The sequence below is a fragment of the Camellia sinensis genome, chromosome 15, assembly GCF_055761805.1.
Source record: "Camellia sinensis isolate YWXY chromosome 15, ASM5576180v1, whole genome shotgun sequence".
NCBI lineage: Eukaryota > Viridiplantae > Streptophyta > Magnoliopsida > Ericales > Theaceae > Camellia > Camellia sinensis.
This window is the reverse complement of record NC_138975.1, coordinates 100447296-100467210: the sequence shown is the minus strand read 5'-3', so window position 1 is coordinate 100467210 and position 19915 is coordinate 100447296. Positions and strand designations below refer to the sequence as shown.

Here is a 19915-nt window from a genome sequence, read left to right as displayed (position 1 = left end):
AAATTAAAAAGTTAACACAATTCACCAAAAGTCAACAATTACGGCTGCACAACTCCTAATATTAATTTTTCCCTACAAATCAATTTTTACAATTTTTTATTACACAATTTTTCATAAAAAGTAAAAAAGTTAACCTAAACATCCATATTTTCTTCCTCAATTTTTTAGTCTAAAAAGACAAAAAGTGTACTTATTTAGGACACCCCAAACAATCCCAAATTTAAATTTATTCCATATATTTTGATATTGAGTAAATTTTTTGGCTATTCTTTTTTTCAATTTTTTCCTAGTTGAAAATGTGGAAATATTCTACCTTGTTTTTCATTATTTTCCAAATAAAAATGATGATGGTTTTTTGAAAAGTGGCTTGTATTCAATTCAATGAAAATTAAAAAGTTGAAACCTTTAATGCTTTCCTTCAAAAAGGGAAGTAATAGCCCATAGTTTTTTTTTTTTTTTCTATTATTATTTATTATATCTTTTTAAATTTTACAATTATTTAATACAACACCAATTATATTACTATATTATGAAACACTATGATCATAATTTTACACCACTGAACAATCACCCCTGCACCATGTGCTTGTTGAAAACTTTCGCTCCCTCTATCTGCAGATGGGTGTGAAAAGGTAGTTTTATGGGTCCCAGTCACCCCATCTTGTGGGTCAAATCAAAGCCGGCCTGTCCTGTGGAAAAAGGATAACAGATCTATGGCGAGATCAAACAATGAAGATTTAGGTGTAGGGAGGGAGTGTGTGTGTGTGGGTGTGTGTGTGTGTGTGTGTGTGTCTACAACTACTATGATGAGTGGAGACTGTGACTTGTTTATCAATATAAATACACCCACCATCGAAACAAACCCATTACTTGTTTTATCTTCACTAATCCCCTCCACTGACCCAGAAAAACTAAGTTCAGCTAATCAATTAATACACTCACAATTGAAACAAACCCATTTACTTGTTTTTGTTTAAGTCGAAGCATTGATTTTAGAGTGAGAAAATGCCTCAGGGTGGAGAGTTCGAAGGAAATGTCAATGTTGGATCACAAGAAGGAAATTATAGTCCCAAGGATGAGCGAAGAAAGCCGCCTCAGTCTGATTTGAGGAGGTCAACTATACTATACCCTTTTTTTCATTCTTTCTGTTGTCACTTTTGAATGAAAGAAAAATGGAAAATTTGAATGAGAACTGAGCAAATTATCTTGCTAATTTCAATGGGTTCTGCTTAATTTTGGTTTCTAACACTTGGTTTGATGGTATTTCAGTGTAGTATCAGAGATAATGAAGTTGCAATCTGGCCGATGTGCTGAGACTGCAGTAGAGCTCTTAATTTCTGGATATGTAAGTGGATGCTCTCAGACTGTTTGGTTTTTTTCTTTTTTTTTCTTTTCCTTAGAGAACTGAGTTTAATATGTTTCTTTGTCAAATTTGGTTATTGTTTTTGAGCATAGACAGACTACTTCATGCATTGTTGAAGCTCTGTGTGTTTATTGTTCAAAAGTTATCTCTACCTCTACAACCTCTACAAACTTATAGAAGAAAGTTTAAATTTACTTTAGTTGTTTGGAAGCCCTGTGAATTTCAAATTATTTCCTAGTATTTGATATTCTTTCATGTAGAATGATTCTGTTTCTCTCTCTCTCTCCCCCAAATTCTCCCTAAGTGAGCACTGACACATTCATGAGTGGATAATTTTAAATTGAGTGAAAAGGGTCACCCAAGTCACCCTTATATATTTATATCTCTTGATGTCTCTCTATAATAGGTCACGACTTTTCTAAAGTTTAGAACCTTCTGCAGAGTGATAAGTTACAAGGGGGTCCAACAATATTGTGGTGTGGTGTGGTGTGATCATCCTATCGACCAAATGTCTCACATGAGCGTGGTCTTCAAAATTGCGGACCCCACGTCATGTGAGACATTTGGTTGACCAGCAGGGTGTAGTCCCCCAAGATCTAAGAAGTTTTTGTAACATATAAGCTGTTTATTGTTGAAATTGAAATTGGCTCTTCTTCACCAAAAAAACTTGGAAATACCAAGCAGATTCCTCATAGCCACTCTAAAAATTTTGAATTTTTTTTATTGAATGGCTTCTTTTTGGAATTCACAACTTTACCCCCTTTTGACAACTGTAAGGTCACCACCATCTTATCATTACATAACACCATTTGTAATTTTCATGTCATTTTGATTAAATAAGAGGACAATTTTGTACAACAAATGTCAGTGATACAATATGTATCTACTTTATGTACTCAACAGATTCACCTCTCCTGTACCCTCTCAATATTTTATTTGTACATTGTCTCGAATTTAAATTTGTTCACACACTTTTTGAGTGTTTTATCAAAATATAGAATTTGACTGGTCTATAACAGTAGGTCTCTAATTCAAAAAGTGTATTGAGCACTTGTAAATTTGTGAATCCCATTATTTTGAACTAATCAAAACTTGTTTTTTGTTCACACATTTTAATAGTATGTGAATAAAATCAGGGTCCATTGTCAGTGTCACTCTCTCAAGCTCTACTTTGTATTGTTCAAGTTATATTCCTAGCCGAGTTGAGAATCTTTGTTATATTGTGGGTGTTTGAAAAGTTGGCTATTTTAGTTTTTGGCTATTTTAGTAGGTTAAAATTTTGTGTTTGGATAGATAATTGGATTTTTTTAGTTGGATGTGATGTTTGTGAGAGAAAAAGTGAAATGATTATAGGTTTGATGTGACATTTTATTTTATTGGCTATTTTAGCCTATTTTGTCTTTTTGTAAATTTTAACCCAAAAAGCCTCAAAATAACCTTTGCCAAACAAGGCCATTATCATTATTTTATCAATTGACAATCTTAGTACCATGAGTTGGATTTCACTCTTCATAATGTTAATTTGGGCCCCAATGAAAAAAAAATTGGACTATGCCCCTGCTCAAAAACATAATTGCCAATATGGGAGATGGGAAACATGGAACGTGGTCAATAAATATAATGCTAGGTGATTTAAGATCGAATTAGAATGTTTTCATGATTAACTAAAACACTAATACTACAAAATATTTTAGAATAGTAATAAGATTGGCGAGCAAAAAAAAAAACAGTAGAAATTATGAGAAGTGAAGTTTCTAACAAGTTTCTTAAATTGTGTTAGAGTTTCACAAACGTCTCAGAAGGTTTCTTAGGAGTTTTGTCTCCGTTCTGGAAAAATGTTTTTAGGGAAGTGAGATTTTTGGTAACTATGCTCATAAGATGGCCATGAGAGTCCTGATGAGGCATAGATGGCGCCAATCTTGCAATTACGGAACTGATGTTGCAACCTAGGTATGTTAAAGAGATAAGGTGAACATGTGAGTAAATGTTTACAAAAGGTTCCAGAGTTGCATAATTCAGCAGATTCTAAACTTCTTTTACAAGAATAACAACATAGAAATGACAAGTATTATTAAGAACGGATGACCGATTTTCATATTGTGTTTTACTTCGTACTTGTCTAGATTTAATGTGCCACATATATTGCTCTAGCTGTAATGGTGATCTATGTTATTTATGTTTGTTTGACAACACGTGGAGGCAAATAATTTTTCAAAAACAATATTTTATTCTAATGTGATCTTGTTGTTCTAGATTAGAGAATGTCAAGAAATAACCCTTGCAACTCTTGTTGGAAGCTAAATTATGAGACAATTTCGTTATTGATGTGAAAATATTAACACTTTGATCTCCAAGGATTTCTTTGAATCATCAAGAAACTTGAGTAATTTCATGAATTTGATCATATCATATTGTTCTTCATGCCTTTAAGTCTTTAATCTAATATCCTTGGGAGTTTGAACCAATGTAGGATAGTGGGATCCAACTAGACTTTGTGTCTCACACAAAATCTCTCTCACACACACGAACACTCAAAAGAGATAAAACTTGTGTTCATGTATCACCATGGATGGCCATTTATATAGAAATTTATAAGGCCTACTCCTATGTAGACCCTTTTACCAATAATGTCTATAAGTGGCAATGGAGTAAAAGTTAATTTTTTGTCCAACCAAAGAGTATCTACTTACATTAAGTACTAGTCCACAACTTGATAAGTCACTAGTCACATTTAAATGAACTGTTTGTAAGAATGATCAGATCTAGAATCTAGATTGAAGTGACTAACTGTGTGAACAAACTCAATTGGCATTTACTTTGATTTTGTATGCATGGTAGATTCTCTTTTGAAAAAATTGTTCCCACAACTCTAAATAGATTACCCAACATGCTGAGGTGTTGTGGTCCTTCAATGCATCGTATACACCAACATATTGACTTGGAATCTTCCACTACAATGGATGTAATAAACCATGTTATCACATAGGGTTGACCTAGTAGATTTCCTGAGTCTATTACAACAGTGAACAATAGAAAGTCACAACTCATAAGGATTATGATTTATATCTCTTGTAAGTAGAACTCTTTAACCTACATAAACCATATTCAATTTAACTTGAGATCTCTTGAATGATGTTCATATATGAATAAAACAATCATTTATTTCAACACAAAACCATTGGTTAGAGGGCATACATCCAGACAATTTGAGGATTTGGGCTTTCTTTTCCTAGGCCTTACAATTAGAAGGCTTCATTGTTATTTATATTTTTTAAATTCTTTTATTTTCTTCTTTATCCTCCTTGTCAAGGGACACAGATGGGGCTTTTTTTCTGTTGTATGTAAATTTCACTGTATTGGATGCCCTCCTTTTCTCCTTCCTTCTACAAAATACTCCAAATGTCAATATAAAGTTAGCATATTATTTATGCTTCCATGCTAATCACTGAATGTGCGTTCTCTTCTTCCTCTTCTTCTTCTTTTTTCAACACATTCTCAAGCTTTTTTTTTTTCTCTCTCAAAATTAGTACCTTTTGAATCACATTGTTTGGCCTTACCACAACCATCTTAAGTGTAGCTGCATGGATTCTGTTTTCCAGTTTGAATTAAAACCAATTGTTCTGAGGTCCTACTTTAATCTTTGATGTGTTAAATTAGTTGTAAAGAGATGCCTACACTTTGGGTTCTTGGTCTTCTCGATAAGTGTAAGCTCCCTATGGATTAAGCAATAAGCTAAGTTGAACTAGTGTTGAGAGTCTATATTCTATTATAGCTTATGGTTCTTAGTTTAGTTGTACACATAAACACCTTCCTGATGTTACCTTGTGTCTCCAGGTAGATAAGGAAGTTGAATCAGCTCTGGCTGAACAAAAGCATCCGTGTAACAAGAAATGGTGAGGACGTAATGCTAATTTTTTTTTTGTAATAATGCTTATTCGTAACTATCCTATAGATGACGCATACTTCCACTTCTTATTCAGGGACTCTGGGAATGAGATACAGCTTTCTAAATCAAGAAGCTTACAACTACAATTCTTAAACAAACTCTCTCCTCCAGTATTGACCGGAAAGAAAATTGAAGGAGAGGAGGATACCTCCATTGGAGTAGCTTTAGTTGATGGTCTTACCGGACAAGTTGTTAATACGGGCCCTGAAGCCTCAGCAAAGGTGCAAATAGTAGTTCTTGACACGGATGTCAATGGTTATGACGGAGATAATTGGACACCGGAAGAATTCAAGAATAAGATTGTTGGAGAAAGGGAAGGACAAAAACAACTTCTTATGGGAGATGTTTACCTTAATCTTAAAGAAGGCTGTGGTTTTATAGGTAACATTTACTTTAAGCACACCAAATGCTGGATGACAAAGAAAGAATTCAGGCTAGGTGCAAGAATCGTGGATGGTTTTGATGGAATTGAAGTAAGAGAAGCAAGGACAGAGCCTTTCATTGTTGAGGATTCACGTGGAAAATGTGAGTATTTTTTGTTTATGTACTTTTTTTTTTTGGGTATGTTTTTGTTAAATAATCACATATTTCAGTAGTATCTTTGAAATTGAAGTGGACTATGGTACTGGTGGAAAGAAATTGCAACATTTATATTAATTATATGTAAACATAAATATCTGTAAATATTGGAAATAAGTTTTTATTTTAACGATATTAACTTACAAGTGAGACCCAAATGTGAAGGCAAATGTTGTTGAGGATATAATATAAATAACAAAGTTGCCCCTCTCTCTAAGAGCTTAAGCTTTAGATGAGTTGGTGGTTAACAATTCAATATGTGGACACCTGGAACTCTTAGAATTTGGGTATTATTTATCATTTTGAAGAGTCCATGGAACATATATAGTGTACTGAATGCAAATATAAATAGTGGGAATTTAATGTTTTGAACCAATTCTTTTATGAGAAATAGAGATTAGCCATTAATTCCCTTTCATGTGACATGTTCATAAACTTCCATTCTTTCAGTATTTGTGGTTGTCAATGGGTAATGACAACTTTTCCATATTTTCTTGGTTCATGTCCTGAATTCTTGAGTATTGTTCGAATTATTGTTTGTTCACTGGATTGGTTAGAGCACTGGAAGCATGAAAAACACGGGACACAGGTTCTGTTCTCTTAATTTCTTTTGTTAGTTATAATTTTCATTTTTTCATTGCATCTAGTTTAACCATAGGTTATTGTTCTCTCTCTCTCTCTCTCTCTCTCTGCACCTATATGTTGTGAAATTCTGTGTTTGGAGTCTTTGGACATTCCTTCTTGTGCTAGTTTCTTTTAAAAACTTTGAAGGTTCAAAATATCATTATGTGAAATTCATCTGAATGACTCATAATGTCTATAACCATTTAAGTGATTATAGATATAGCTATGGAAGACATATTTTTCAGTTACTTGAATAATTTTCTTACTGGCTTCATGCATAAGTACAATTCTATGATATTATGACATTATGAGATTGTATATAATTACACATACTAGGGTGTCTAAGATCTTTTTAATATTAAGAAAAGAAAAATCTCTTATGTAACTACTTGTTTCTGTTTGCAGTGTATAAGAAGCACCACCCTCCGGCTCTATCTGATCCAGTCTGGAGATTAGAAAAGATTGCTAAAGATGGTGCTTTCCATAAGCGTTTGACAAAAGACGACATTATAACTGTAGAGGATTTTTTGAGACTACTCAATATAGACCTTGAGAGGTTAAAAAAGGTAATAATTGACTGCTCTTTTCTTGATTTTTACCTTTGTAGTACTTGCTAGTAATATGCTCCAATTTCAGGAACTATTGAAAAGATTGATATATACACCCATTTGGGAATAGGCTATTTTAGTTGGCTATTTAGCTTTTACGAAAGGGCGTGTAAAAAAGTAGAGAAAGTGATGTGATGGGGGGTTTTGTTTTATTAGCTATTTTAACTTAGGATGGGCTAAATAGGGCCTGTTTTCTTAGAGTTTAAGCTTTTGGGACAATTGGTTACTTAAAATGGTATTAGAACTCAAGTTGGGGGAGGTTTTGGGTTGAAGTTTCACCATTTGCATTTGGTCGCTGTTTGCATTCTCTCTCATTTTTTTTTTTTTTTCCCCTTCCTCTGTATGTATCTTCACATGCAAAATGGGGTTGCACGTGAGGCAAGGTGAACTTTTAAGATAACTATTGACTTAACAGGAACATGTCTTTTTTGGGTGTATAGCTTTCTATCCAAGGTTTTAAAAAGAGGCTGCAACTGTTACATAACGCCGTTACGTAACGGTTGTGGTGGTTATCGCCACCCGTTACGGCCGCTTTTGCAGTGTGATTGAGATTCACAAGTGTGTTGGCCTTAGCGACTGCCGTAGCGGTCGTAATGGTGCCGTAACAGCCGTAACGGCCTGTTACGCACCGTTACATAACGGTTCCGAACTGCTTCTTTCGAAAAAATACAAAAAAAAAAAAAAAGGTGAAAATGGGGGAAGAGGGATAGAGAGAAGAGGGAAGATAAAAAGAGAAGACGGAGGAGTAAGAGATAGAGAGTGAGAAAAGGGAAGATGAAGAACATGTTATTGATTTGTTGAAACTATAAGACTTATGTTATTCTATTTAGCTGCTATCACTCAACCATTTTGTTTATGTGTGTCTATCTATATATTGTTTGAAAAAAAATAAAAAAATAAAAAAAATAATAATAATAATAAGTGTGGTTATTATTTATTTGGCTTGGTTAAAATATATATATATATATATATATATATATATATATTTAGGCTCTTGTTTAATCTATTACTTTTGTCATTGTTTATCTTATATATGATAATTAGTGATTGATTTTTTATATAATATAAAGTCATTAATTATTAAAATAAAATGTAAAAATCTCAGTTTATAGTGATTTAAAAATATGAAATATATTGGATCATACTTAAAAATTTACAAAAATTGATCAATATTTATTTTAAACCCAATAAATATGATCATGGAAAAAAAATATGCTTATGAGTAAGTTTTTTTCAAAAAAATAAAAAAATTCACGGTTCCGGTAACTACAACCGTTACGCTACGGTCTTTACACCCCGCAACCGCAACTGCAACCGCATCCGCACCACCGCCAGCGTTACGGCGATCGCAACTACTTTTCAGAACCTTGTTTCTACCTGAAGGATATCCTATGTTGAGCCCATTAAGTTTTTCATAACATTATGATATAGTTAACAAAGGGTTTCTTGCATCCTGGAGAATAAACAGTTTTTCCCTCCTTTGCATATGAAGTGACGGTTATATTTGTTTCTGTGGGTGTCTGCAGATCCTTGGTGTGAGGATGTCTGCTAAGATGTGGGACATCATTGTGAACCATGCCCGAACATGTATACTTGATAAGAGGGCATACTTGTACTGTCCTCCCAGCTCTCAACAAAAAACTACTGTTGTTTTTAATGTAGTGGGACAATTGATCGGGCTTCTTATCGAACAACAACTCATTTCTGTGGATAAGCTGTCTGTGACTGAAAAGGCACTCTTCTGATTCCTCAAGTTTTTACTCTCTGTCTGTCTGGTTTTGGTTGTTTCTGTCTCCTTTCTGATTGATTTTGTTATCAGGATGATGCCCACAATTTGGTAGTATCAGCATTTCAACATTGGGGGCAAGTTGTACCTGTTGATGATAAGGCATCTCTTATGATGGGCTCTCAACAGTTAGCGAATGCTCTCCACCCCTCAAACTTGACCACGCCAGAGAGTATAGATAGTAATTTTGACACTCCTGATATGTATGGCAATGAACAGCAAGGTACCACAGACATCGTTTCACTTGGGGTTGCTAATACTTTGGACGACTTTGGCTTGATTGGTGTTGAAGAACTGGATTATATAAGCCACCAGCCTTTTTGTTTACAAGGCGAAATCCCTAACTCCAGTATCTGTGGCCAGGATTCTGTGACAAAAAATATCAACTACGAGCCTGAGAACTTGTTTTGGAGCATCGGGGAAGAGGTATTCCATGCTGAATCCAGAAGCTTACAATTAAATATATCTATTGTAGTATTTATTAGAAGGGAAAATTGCATTTAAATAGGAACAACTCAAAGTAATTGCATTTTCATGGAGATGCAAATCGCAGCAAGTGAGAGCTGTGTCCCGTGCCACAATTCTCATTTGCACCAGACACAGACTTGCTTGCACCTTCATTTAAATGCAATTTTCCCTTATCGGAGTCCCTATTGTAGGAGAAGATTGTACTGCCTTAAAAATTGCTTTACTTGATTCTCTTGTTGGGCAAGTTTTTGTTCTGGCCGTCTCAGCAGAAGTGGAAATGATAGTTCTTGAAGGAGATTCTTTCACTTTTACAAAGACACTAAATATTGTTTCTAGAACATGAAGAAACAATGATGTGTGTGTTCATTTCTCCTCATAAAGAAGCTTACTGTTTTAAACAACCCTTGCATTCTAGCAAAATGGGGATCTCATGCTCTTTGAAGCATTGAAAAGTCAGTATTGTTCTTTGTTGCTTAAGATAATAATTTTCTTATGGTTGTGAATTTCTTATGTGTATTTGATTTGCAGGGTATTGATGATATCAATAATAGATATGAACTACCTTTGAGTTTCGCAAGCCAAGTCACCAGCCCCCTAATCTGCGATACAGACACCATGATTCAGGCCTTCGATGAGAATGAGCTTCTGCAGCTTTTTGATAATCATCATTCCCTTCAATGTAACAACACAACCTTGCAATCACAGGCTGATCCACATAATGCTGTCGATGACATTCGATTTGCACGTTCTGTGGCTGTTACCAAACATAAAACTCAGAGAAGATACTTTTCTAAAAATAATGCTAAGCGAAGATGGAGAATGTTGTTCAGCATAATGAGGTGGTTCTCGGTGAGGAGGAATGTCGCCAAGAAAAACCCTTTTGAAGAAATTAATGAACTCTCAATTGCCCCTTCTCGAGCTATTAATCCATCAATTTATGCTATTGAAGCTGTGAATAGCTCCAATGATCATTTGGAATCACAGGCCAACCTACACAGTGCTGTCAATGACATTCTGTTGGCTTGTTCTGCAGCTGTTGCCAAAAACAAAGCTCAAAGACCATACTTATCAAAAAGAGAGAAGGCTCGGAGACGATGGAGGGTTTTATTCAGCCTAATGAGATGGTTCTCAGTGAAGAGGAATGTGGCTGGAAAAACCCGTGTTAGAGATATTCCAAAAAACCTTACTGCCTCTTCTATCATGCGATGTTCCATAGGTGGCATGAATAGCTTCAATGATGATGGTTTTCAGAGTACTGGCGATATGGAACATACATACGAACGGGCTGGGACTTTCCCTAGTTACGTCACCAAATCCATGACTGGGGCCTTCTGTGAGGACAAGCAAACGAGGGTTTTGGATACTTATCTTGCGGTCCAATCTCAGAAGTCTGATTTGGATCCACTGGCCAATGTAGACAGTCCTGTCGATTACAGTCCATCGGCTCATTCTTCAGCTGTTGGCATGAGTAGATGTAAAACTCACCGAAGGTACTTACTAAAAAGAAGTGCAGCTCAGAAAAGATGGCGAATGCTATTCACCGTAGCGAGATGGTTCTCCGTGAAAAGGAACGTGGCCAGGAAAACCTCCATCGAAGATATCCCATTTAAACCAAGTACCTCGTCTCAAGATATCATGTCATTCATCTCTTCGATGGGGAATATGAATAGCTTCAATAATGATGGTTTGCAAAGCACTGGCGACACAAGCAAATCAAATCATGGATATGAACAATCTATGCCAGGCAATGTCACCAACTCCCCAATCTGCGACACGGAGTGCAGGACTCAGGGATTCTGTCAGGATGAACATCTACAGGTTTTCAATACCCATTGTTCACTCCGATCTCAGAACCCAAATCTGGAATCACAGGGCACCCTACATGACACTGTCAATGACATTTTATTGGCTCGTTCAACCACGGCTGCCATGAATAAAGCTCAGAGAAGGTACTTGTCGAAAAGGTACGAAGCTCGGAGAAGATGGAAAATCTTATTCAGTGTTGTGAGGTGGTTCTCAGTGAGAAGGAATGTGGCGAAGAAAGGCCATGCCCTAGATGTGCAGAGGTACTGATAATGGGCAGCTTGAATCAGCATTGTTTTTTGTTGTACCTTAAAAAAAAAGAATCAGCATTGTTTGCACTTGGACTGGGGTAAGTTGGACTGTCCTAATTAGATGTCAGGGTAGTTTGGTAATTATGTCTTGTCACTACTGTGCTGGATGGAGAACAATAGCTAGCAAAATACAGCAAGTCTGGATGCTCAGAAAATGGGACCAGATTTTGCCCCAGAATTTCGTTGTGTGGTAGAGATTGATTTGGTGTATTGTGGGGTTCATATGTAGAATGAATCTAGACCACATTGATATTTCAGGGTAAAAATTCTGGTTGTGTAGTATTACTAATCAAAATAAATTGTAAGCTTGATTGGCGTCACTTAGGTTAGTTGGTGAAGTCTCTTAGTTATCTTGCTAGGTGCTATGGATCATATCACACCATCTGACTGGAGGGAGGACTGCATAAAGCTTATTGGCTATCTGTTTGATTGTCATTGGAACATGTTATTAAATCATTTATTTTAGTAAATTTCTTCTGAATTACTTGCCTTTTTTATTTGATTGTAAGCACATGGCTTAATTGTTTTAGATCAACAATGTTTGCAACTAGTGTACTAATGATTCGCATTACTGATTTTAGATAGAAAATGATTTGTAGAAAAAATATTCATACATAAATCATATCAAATAAAATGTGGCAGATTGGGCTGTGACATTTTTGAAATTTTAATTCCAAGTGATCTCTTTTTGTTTGGAAATGGAAGGAATATAATAAGTTATGTTATTTTGTGCTGAAATTTTGTATGAAAATTTATGTTTGTGGAACATTACTCTTTTCAGATTATTTTTGTTTCTGATGCTCTGGTGATCAATTTTGTCGCTGAAGTATGGGTATATTACATGAGTTTAGATCCTCTCCTTGCAAGCCTCCTTGCAACGGCTGAGATCAGCCGTTGCACATCCAACGGCTGAGATTAAAAAAAAAAAAAAAAAAAAATGATTTCCCACCCAAAACAAAACACAGCCTATACACAGATTTTCGTTTGGAATCAGAAGCAAAAAAACTCACGCTCACTCCTTCTTCTCCGTCGAACCCACCATAGGTAGTCTTGACGCCATTGCAAGGACCGACGACACTCATTCCTTCTTCTCCGACGACGGTGAAACCAGAGGTTAGTTCCCCTCTGTCTCTGTAAGCAGAGGTTTGCCAAAATCGTTAAACTAGAGCCAAATCTATCATCTATTTTGAATCAATGTGAGTTTTTGGGAAACCGAATGGAAGTTTGTATCATTAAACCAATGATTTTTTATCTTAGATTTTTCTACATGCACCACGCTCTGTCTCTGTAAATCAGAGGTTTGTCAACGAGTAAACTATTAAAGATATTCTGCACATACTATTAAAGATAATTTTTAATATGTAACCAGAGGTTTGCACATACTATTCTGCACATACAAGTAAACTATTAAAGATATTCTGTAAATCAAAGGTTCTGCACATATTAATGAGAGGTCCATACTATGTTCTGCACATATTAGTGAGAGGTCCATACTATGCATACTATTAAAGATAATTTTTATTATGGATGCACAACGAGTATACATACTATGGATGCACAATGAGTATACATAGCTAAGATATGCTGCATATTAAAGATATTCTGCATTAATACATACTTATTCTGCATTAAAGATATTATGCAGAAAGATATTATGTGCACTGAAGATATTACCACACAACTTAGTATGTGCACTGAAGATATTATGCTGAATGAGTATAAATTAATGGAGAATGAGTATACATTAATGAGTGTATTATTACATTAATGCACATAATACGTTAATGCAGAATGAGTATACATTCAATTATGCAGAATAATGCAGAATGAGTATACATTAATTATGCTAACACACACTGTCATGTGCATCCATAATTGAATTATGCCAATCCATTATTCTGCATATTAAAGATATTTAGTTCTCATTTCTTGTTTCTTTATCCAAGTGTGACAGTGAGCTAAGATTTTATTTATGTAGTTAAGATTTTATTTATATGGGTTTTCAGTTGCATTTTCATATGGATATGGAACCTAAGAATGATTGTGGTTGGAAGCTAAAACAGGGAATGACATTCGATTCGGAACAATGTGCGTATGATTTTTATAATACATATGGAGGAAGAATGGGGTTTAGCATAAGAAGGGATTTTTGTAGGAAGAACAAGTTCACTAACTAACTTATTTGTAGACTTTTGGTTTGCAACAAGGAGGGATTTCGGAAGGTTGACAAACGAGACACATTGGCAAAAAACCCTAGAGCTGAAACTAGGACTGGATGTGTAAAACCCAAGTTGTGTGCAGGATCATTTTATTGGATAGATAAGTAATTAAATTAATTTATATGGGTCATTTATTAATAGCAAAGAATCAGTTATGAGATGGCATTATATTTCCTAGTACTTAGATAGGTAATTTCATAACTTTGAGAAATTAGGTTAATAAGCCCACCTATTGTGGCTTTAAGTCTTGGAAAAACAAACAAAACAGAGGTTGGGAATTGCTCCATAGGCGGCTAGGGATTGAGAAGGTAAAAAAAAAAAAAAAAAAGAAAAAGAGAAGAGAGGTTCAAGTGAGGCTGCAATAGGGATTGGAGGCAGCACATTGGTGATTTTGGGACACCCATTGGTTAAGGTAAAATCTGTCTTTACTGTTAATTATTAAGTTTATGTTGAGGAATTTAACAAGCAATGCATTAAGGGGATTTGGAAGATCTATAGGTGCCTACTTAGGTTTTGAGAATTGGATGCAATGTGTAAGTGTAACTTTGGATGGGTAATAGAAACAATGGAGTTTTGTATCATGGGTAAGGGTGTGTTTGGCTATAAAGTTGGGTTGAATGGTTTGATCACTTGGATATTAAAGCAATACATTAATCTATTATGGTGGGGTTTTTGTGGGTGTATGTAACACGTAAAAATATTAATTTATTTGAGGTTTTGTTATTAGGTTTGTGTGATTGAAGTGGTGGAGCTGGGTGTTTGGAGTTGGTGTTGGAATATTATTTCTAAGCGTTTGTGTAAGTAACCCTCTATCACTGTTGGTACATTTTTATTTCTATTGAATCGTTTAAAATTATAAGTATTTATTTATAGTCTTCCTGTTCTCTTAAAATAAAATATGGGTCAAGTATAAAACAACATTGAATGTTATTATGAAAATTATTTGAATATTTTGTGGAACTATTCTGAAAATTGTACTAAACGTTTATTCTGAAAATATCGAATATTTTATTTAAAATTTGTGTATTGTTTGAATTTTGAACATTACTCTAATCTGATTATGATTTGGACCCTAGCCAATGGGGGTTATTTATTGGCACAGAAACTAGTTTCTTTTGGGGCTTTACCACCGGCCTATCTGTGGTTCTGGGCCTTGTCACAGGCTAAGTGACCGTAGTCATCAAGACTTGGGTTTTGTGAATCAAATCATTGAATCATCTGAATATTGAACCATCGATTTGAACGACGAACTTACTTTGAATTATCTTGTTGTCTTTTCAATTAAAATGTATTGTACATTGTTTATTTTTAGCTATGAAACCATCTTACAAATAATTGTTCATTTATTGAATTGTAGAAAAAATTATATTTATTGATTATCGACTATTTATTTGTTTGTATACTTGATCCAGCTAGCAGTGATGGTTGGTTATTTACTGGGCTGCCTAGCTTACCCTTATTTTATTTATTTTTTTCAGATTCTGAGGAATAGAGCTGCGCGGGGTTTTTACTCGGGGGAAGTGCCGAGAGTAGGACTATGATTTAAGTACTTGGTTTATTATGTTGGTTAGTGGATTATATTAGTGGATTTGGTGGACAATTTCATATGATAAGAATTATCTATTTTTATGGATTTTAGCATTATGATATTTAAGGATTTAATTTGAGTATTTTACATTATTGGTTATGTGTTGGACTCTTAGCCTTGCATGCTCACTTAAATGAGTGTGCGGCGTTGTCACGGAACTTGGGGCGTGACAGGATGTGAGGCTCGACTTTATGTTAAATTAGATAAGGGTATTGGGAAATTTGTTGTGACTGATTTCAAAGAAAAACACAACCATGATCTTTTATCACCCGCGTGTGCCCACATGTTGCCGTCACAAAGAAAGATATCGACTACCCAAGCAATTGAGTTAGATTTGGCGGCATAATCTGGTCTTCGTTTAGGCCAGTCTTTTGAACTCATGGGTAGAGAAGCTGGTGGGAGGCAATGTCTTGGGTTTACAAAATTAGATCAAAAAAATTATTTGAGAACCAAAAGACAACAAAGTTTAGCATATGGGGAAGTAGGCAATGTGTTGCAATACTTTAAAGAAAAATCTTTGCAGAATCCTTCATTCTTTTATGCTTTCCAGTTAGATAATGAGGAGCAAATAACGAACATGTTTTGGACCGATGCACAAATGATCATGGATTATGCCCAATTTGGTGATATTGTCATTTTTTATACTACTTACAAGTTAAACAAAGAACATAGACCCTTCGCGTCTTTTGTGGGATTCAACCATCATAGGGAAACAGTCATATTTGGTGCAACCTTGTTGTATGATGAGACCGCCGAATCGTTTGTATGGTTGTTAAATTTTTTAGAGGCTATGTTAGGAAAGGCACCAAAAATGTTGTTCACTGATCAAGATGCTGCAATGGCTAAAGCCATACCCATCGTTATGCCTGACACAAGTCACCGATTGTGTACTTGACATTTGATGCAAAATGCATTAAAACATCTTAATTGTTTGTTCCAAGATAAGGGGGTAAAGAGTGTACTAAATAAGTTCTTCTTTGACATTGAAAATGCAAATCAATGGAAGTTAGAGTGGGCCGAAATGCTTGATAAATATGATGCGCATGAAAACCATTGGTTGAAATTGACTTTTGCGGTGAAAGAAAAATGGGGCTGGCCATATGTTAGATCAACATGGGCTGCGGGAATGAGTACCACACAACTTAGTGAATCTTTTAATGTTTTTTTGAATGATTACATTCGTTCTGATTTTAACTTAAATGAATTCTTCATGCATTTTGAAAGGGTACTTTACGAGAAGCGATACAAGGAGTTTGAAGCAAGATATGCTTTGTGCCAAAGGTTGCCAAAGGTGAAAGCAACAATAAGAATGTTAATTCAAATGGGTAATGTTTACACAAAAAAGATATTTGAGGAATTTCAAAATGAGTACTTTCGATCCATTGAATCGGACATAGAAGCAATTGAATATGGCGAGGCTAATACCATTTACACAGTTGTTGATGTTGGTAACAAACATGCAAGGAAAGTGAAGATGAAGAGGGATAGTTCATTGGGTTGTAATTGTACAAAGTTTGAAAGGGAAGGAATCTTGTGTTGTCACTCATTGAAGGTTATTAGAGACATATTGAAGATGAAAGAGGTTCCTCCACAATACATTCTAAAGAGATGGACCAAACAAGCAAGAGCCGAAACTGTGAAGGTCATTAAGGGGAATGACATTCAAGTGGATGTGAAATTCCAACAAGTCTCGCGGTATAAGACATTGATGACCGCATTTAGAGCACTAGCAAGTAGAGCTGCTGAAACTGAAGAAACTTATGATTTTTGTATTGCACACCTTTCTACATTAGGTGCAAATGTTGAAGGCAAGTTAGATGCTCTTTTTGGTGTTGGAAAAGAAGTAAGTAATGATGATGACACCCAAAGCTTTGAAGTGGATTGCGAATATGTGAATCATGCTATGCAACCAAAAGGATTGAAGAAAAATGTGGCAACTAGTAAGGGCAAAATGAGGGTAAAAGGTGGATTCGAAGCGGCGTTGGTAGCGAACTCTAAAAAAAAATCCCGTGCTAACAACTTGGCTTCGTCACAATCTATTGCAAGTCCAACAGTTGCACCTTTTCCATTATCTGTTGGAGGAGATATCTATGTTCGTCAACATGTTCCTCCTCTTCAACCTCTTCCTCCTCTTCATCCTTTTCCTCCATCTTTGCCCATGGGTGGTAATTCTATTCCTCCGCCATTGATGAATCCCACATATCATGTAAGTGTTAGTACAATGTATGTATTTTTTGTATGGATATAATATGTGACTCAAACCATGATTGCGAAGCCTAATATATGACATTGTTCTTTGTCAATTTGCAGGAGATGTATGTAGTGCATAATTCTTTGCCAAATTCAATGCCTCAACGGCATCCTGTTTTCCAGTCACTACTTCAAGGTTCATGTGGATATGACATTGGGTTTCGATATTCTCAAGAATCAAACAGTCCAATGTGTAGTCAGGTTCGTCGTTGCTGTCTTTTTAATTTGTAGTTGCTGAAAATTCTGAATTTTGAGTTGCTGAAAATTCTATTTGAAGTATGTATTTAGTTGTTGAAAATTGTGGAAAATAAATTGTGAAGCAAAAAGAACATGGACAAACAAAATAAAAGAGCTTGGAAAGTGAAGTCAAATGAGAACATAAGGCATTTGAAAGAAAATAAACTATGGACAAGCACAACATGAGGCATTAAAATAGTAGAACGTGAGGCATTTTATAGAAAATAAACTATGAACATGAGGCATTTTACAGAAAACTAGAGCAGAACATGAGGCATTAAATTAGTTTATTCTATTTAAAGTATGTAATTAAAATAGTTTATTTTTTTTCAATTAAATTCTGTCTTTGTCCATTTTAGGCTATGGACAAGCACAAAGACAAGCAAACTGAAGCTAAAAATGGCCTGCAAAGTGAAGTCATACCATCTCAAATTGTGAAGCAAACTCATGCTAGATTGCTGCACAAATTGTGATGTTGCTGAGAAGTGAAGTAATGGCCTGTATGTGTGTTCAAATGCCTTGCTGGCTGGAAAGTGATGTTCAAATTGCTGTTCAAACTCCAGTCCAATGTGTGTTGAAATTGTGTTAAACATGTGTGTTCAAACTGCTGCTGTATGCGTGTTGAAATTCTGATGTTGCTGGAAAGTGAAGTAATGAGAATGATTGTGTTTTCAAATGGCTTCTGAAGTAATGCCTTGCTGGAAAATTCTGTGTACCTATATGTATGTTAATGGCTTGTTGAATCCTTTAATGGCTTGTATCTGAATATATGTGTTAATGGCTTGTATGTTAATGGCTTGTTGAATCATTTAATGCTGGGAATGGTAAGCTAATGAGAGAACCATACATGTTAAACCAAAATGTGCTGCTGGTTCTGGTGTGGATATGCTGTTAAACCAAAATGTGCCATAACATGTGTTGCTGGTTCTGGTCTGGTCTGGCTCTGTTGTTAAACCAAAATCTGCTGGTTCTGCTGTCATCTGGTTCTGGTATGTTGGATCTGGTATGCTCAGAACCATAACATGCTTGGTAACATAATTACATGATTGAACTAGCAGAAGTGCAACCCTATAGTTCAATACACCCCTTGAGAGAATCAAAAATAGTATTAGTTTTGGCACTCAACAAGGCTTTCAAGACAATATCAGTGTAACAAACTCCACATCAAAATAAAGAAGGGAAAAAGAAGAGTGAGATAGAAAACAAAATCAGAATATAAGAGCTCACTTTAGCCTCATGCTGGGCTTTAATGGGTCTATATACAACTGAATACCAGACAAGTATGGCACATAGTATTGCACAATAGAGTTTCAAATCAATTGAACTGAACATAACTACATGGCTTAGTTCTGCTAAGAGTTTTAAACATAAAATTCAATTTTAGCACACTAGGTATCCTCTAAACACTGATACTGCTCATTTGTAAATTCTTCATCATTTAACACTCAAATAGCATAAAACAAATAGCACTATTGCCATACTCAGAACCATAACATGCTTGGTAACAGATAACAAATAACCAATAACAAAAGTTACATCATTCATTCATTCCATCATTCCATGGTTCTGCTAGAGGTTCATGGTTCTGCTAGAGCTTCATTCCATCATTCATTCCATAACAAATAACAAATTGAATGTTTCCGAAAATTCATTCCATCATTCATTCCATCATTCATTCCATAACAGATAACAAGTTTAGGGAAATCAACAAATGTGTATTTATTCCATAACAGATAACGAAAGTTACGTCATGAAGTACATAAAACCCAAAATGTTTCCCAAAATACATAAACATAAGTTAGTTCATGATGAAGTACATAAAACCCAAAATGATACAAACTTCCATTCAGTTCCCCAAAATAGAATAAAGTACAAAAGTTACATCATAAAGTATAAAATGATAGAAAATACAATGAAATATACCATCGCTTTCATATTATTTTCCATCCTTTGAAGCCTTCGACCATAGTCATTTTCCATGTAGTCAAGCCTCGTCCTTACACTGTTAAAGTCTTCGACTGTTATACCATCACAAGCTGTACAATTGGAACGGATTCTAGACGTAACGTCTTCATCATCTTCATCCACGCACTTGAAGTAATTGCAATGGGGAGTGGGAGTGTTACTCTGCAA

General features: G+C 35.2%; 1 protein-coding gene and 1 pseudogene across 1 annotated transcript; both read left to right on the top strand.

Annotated features, from left to right (window-relative positions):
* Positions 1-266: 266 nt before the first annotated feature.
* LOC114320361 (uncharacterized) lies at positions 267-11969 on the top strand. The gene is made up of 8 exons (XM_028267515.2): positions 267-1112; positions 1270-1345; positions 5198-5256; positions 5344-5834; positions 6918-7078; positions 8647-8853; positions 8940-9332; positions 9903-11969. The coding sequence occupies exons 1-8, from the start codon at positions 1006-1008 to the stop codon at positions 11445-11447; spliced, it is 3039 nt and encodes a 1012-aa protein (XP_028123316.2). The 5' UTR covers positions 267-1005; the 3' UTR covers positions 11448-11969.
* Positions 11970-15674: 3705 nt separating this feature from the next.
* LOC145813157 (protein FAR1-RELATED SEQUENCE 5 pseudogene) lies at positions 15675-16190 on the top strand (annotated as a pseudogene).
* Positions 16191-19915: the final 3725 nt, after the last annotated feature.

Bases quoted from the DNA above. Each gene is read 5' to 3' on its own strand.
- LOC114320361 (XM_028267515.2), top strand. From the start codon at position 1,006: ATGCCTCAGGGTGGAGAGTTCGAAGGAAATGTCAATGTTGGATCACAA. The intron at 5,835-6,917 runs GTGAGTATTTTT...TTCTGTTTGCAG, and splicing joins TGAGGATTCACGTGGAAAAT to TGTATAAGAAGCACCACCCT. The intron at 8,854-8,939 runs GCACTCTTCTGA...TTTTGTTATCAG, and splicing joins AGCTGTCTGTGACTGAAAAG to GATGATGCCCACAATTTGGT.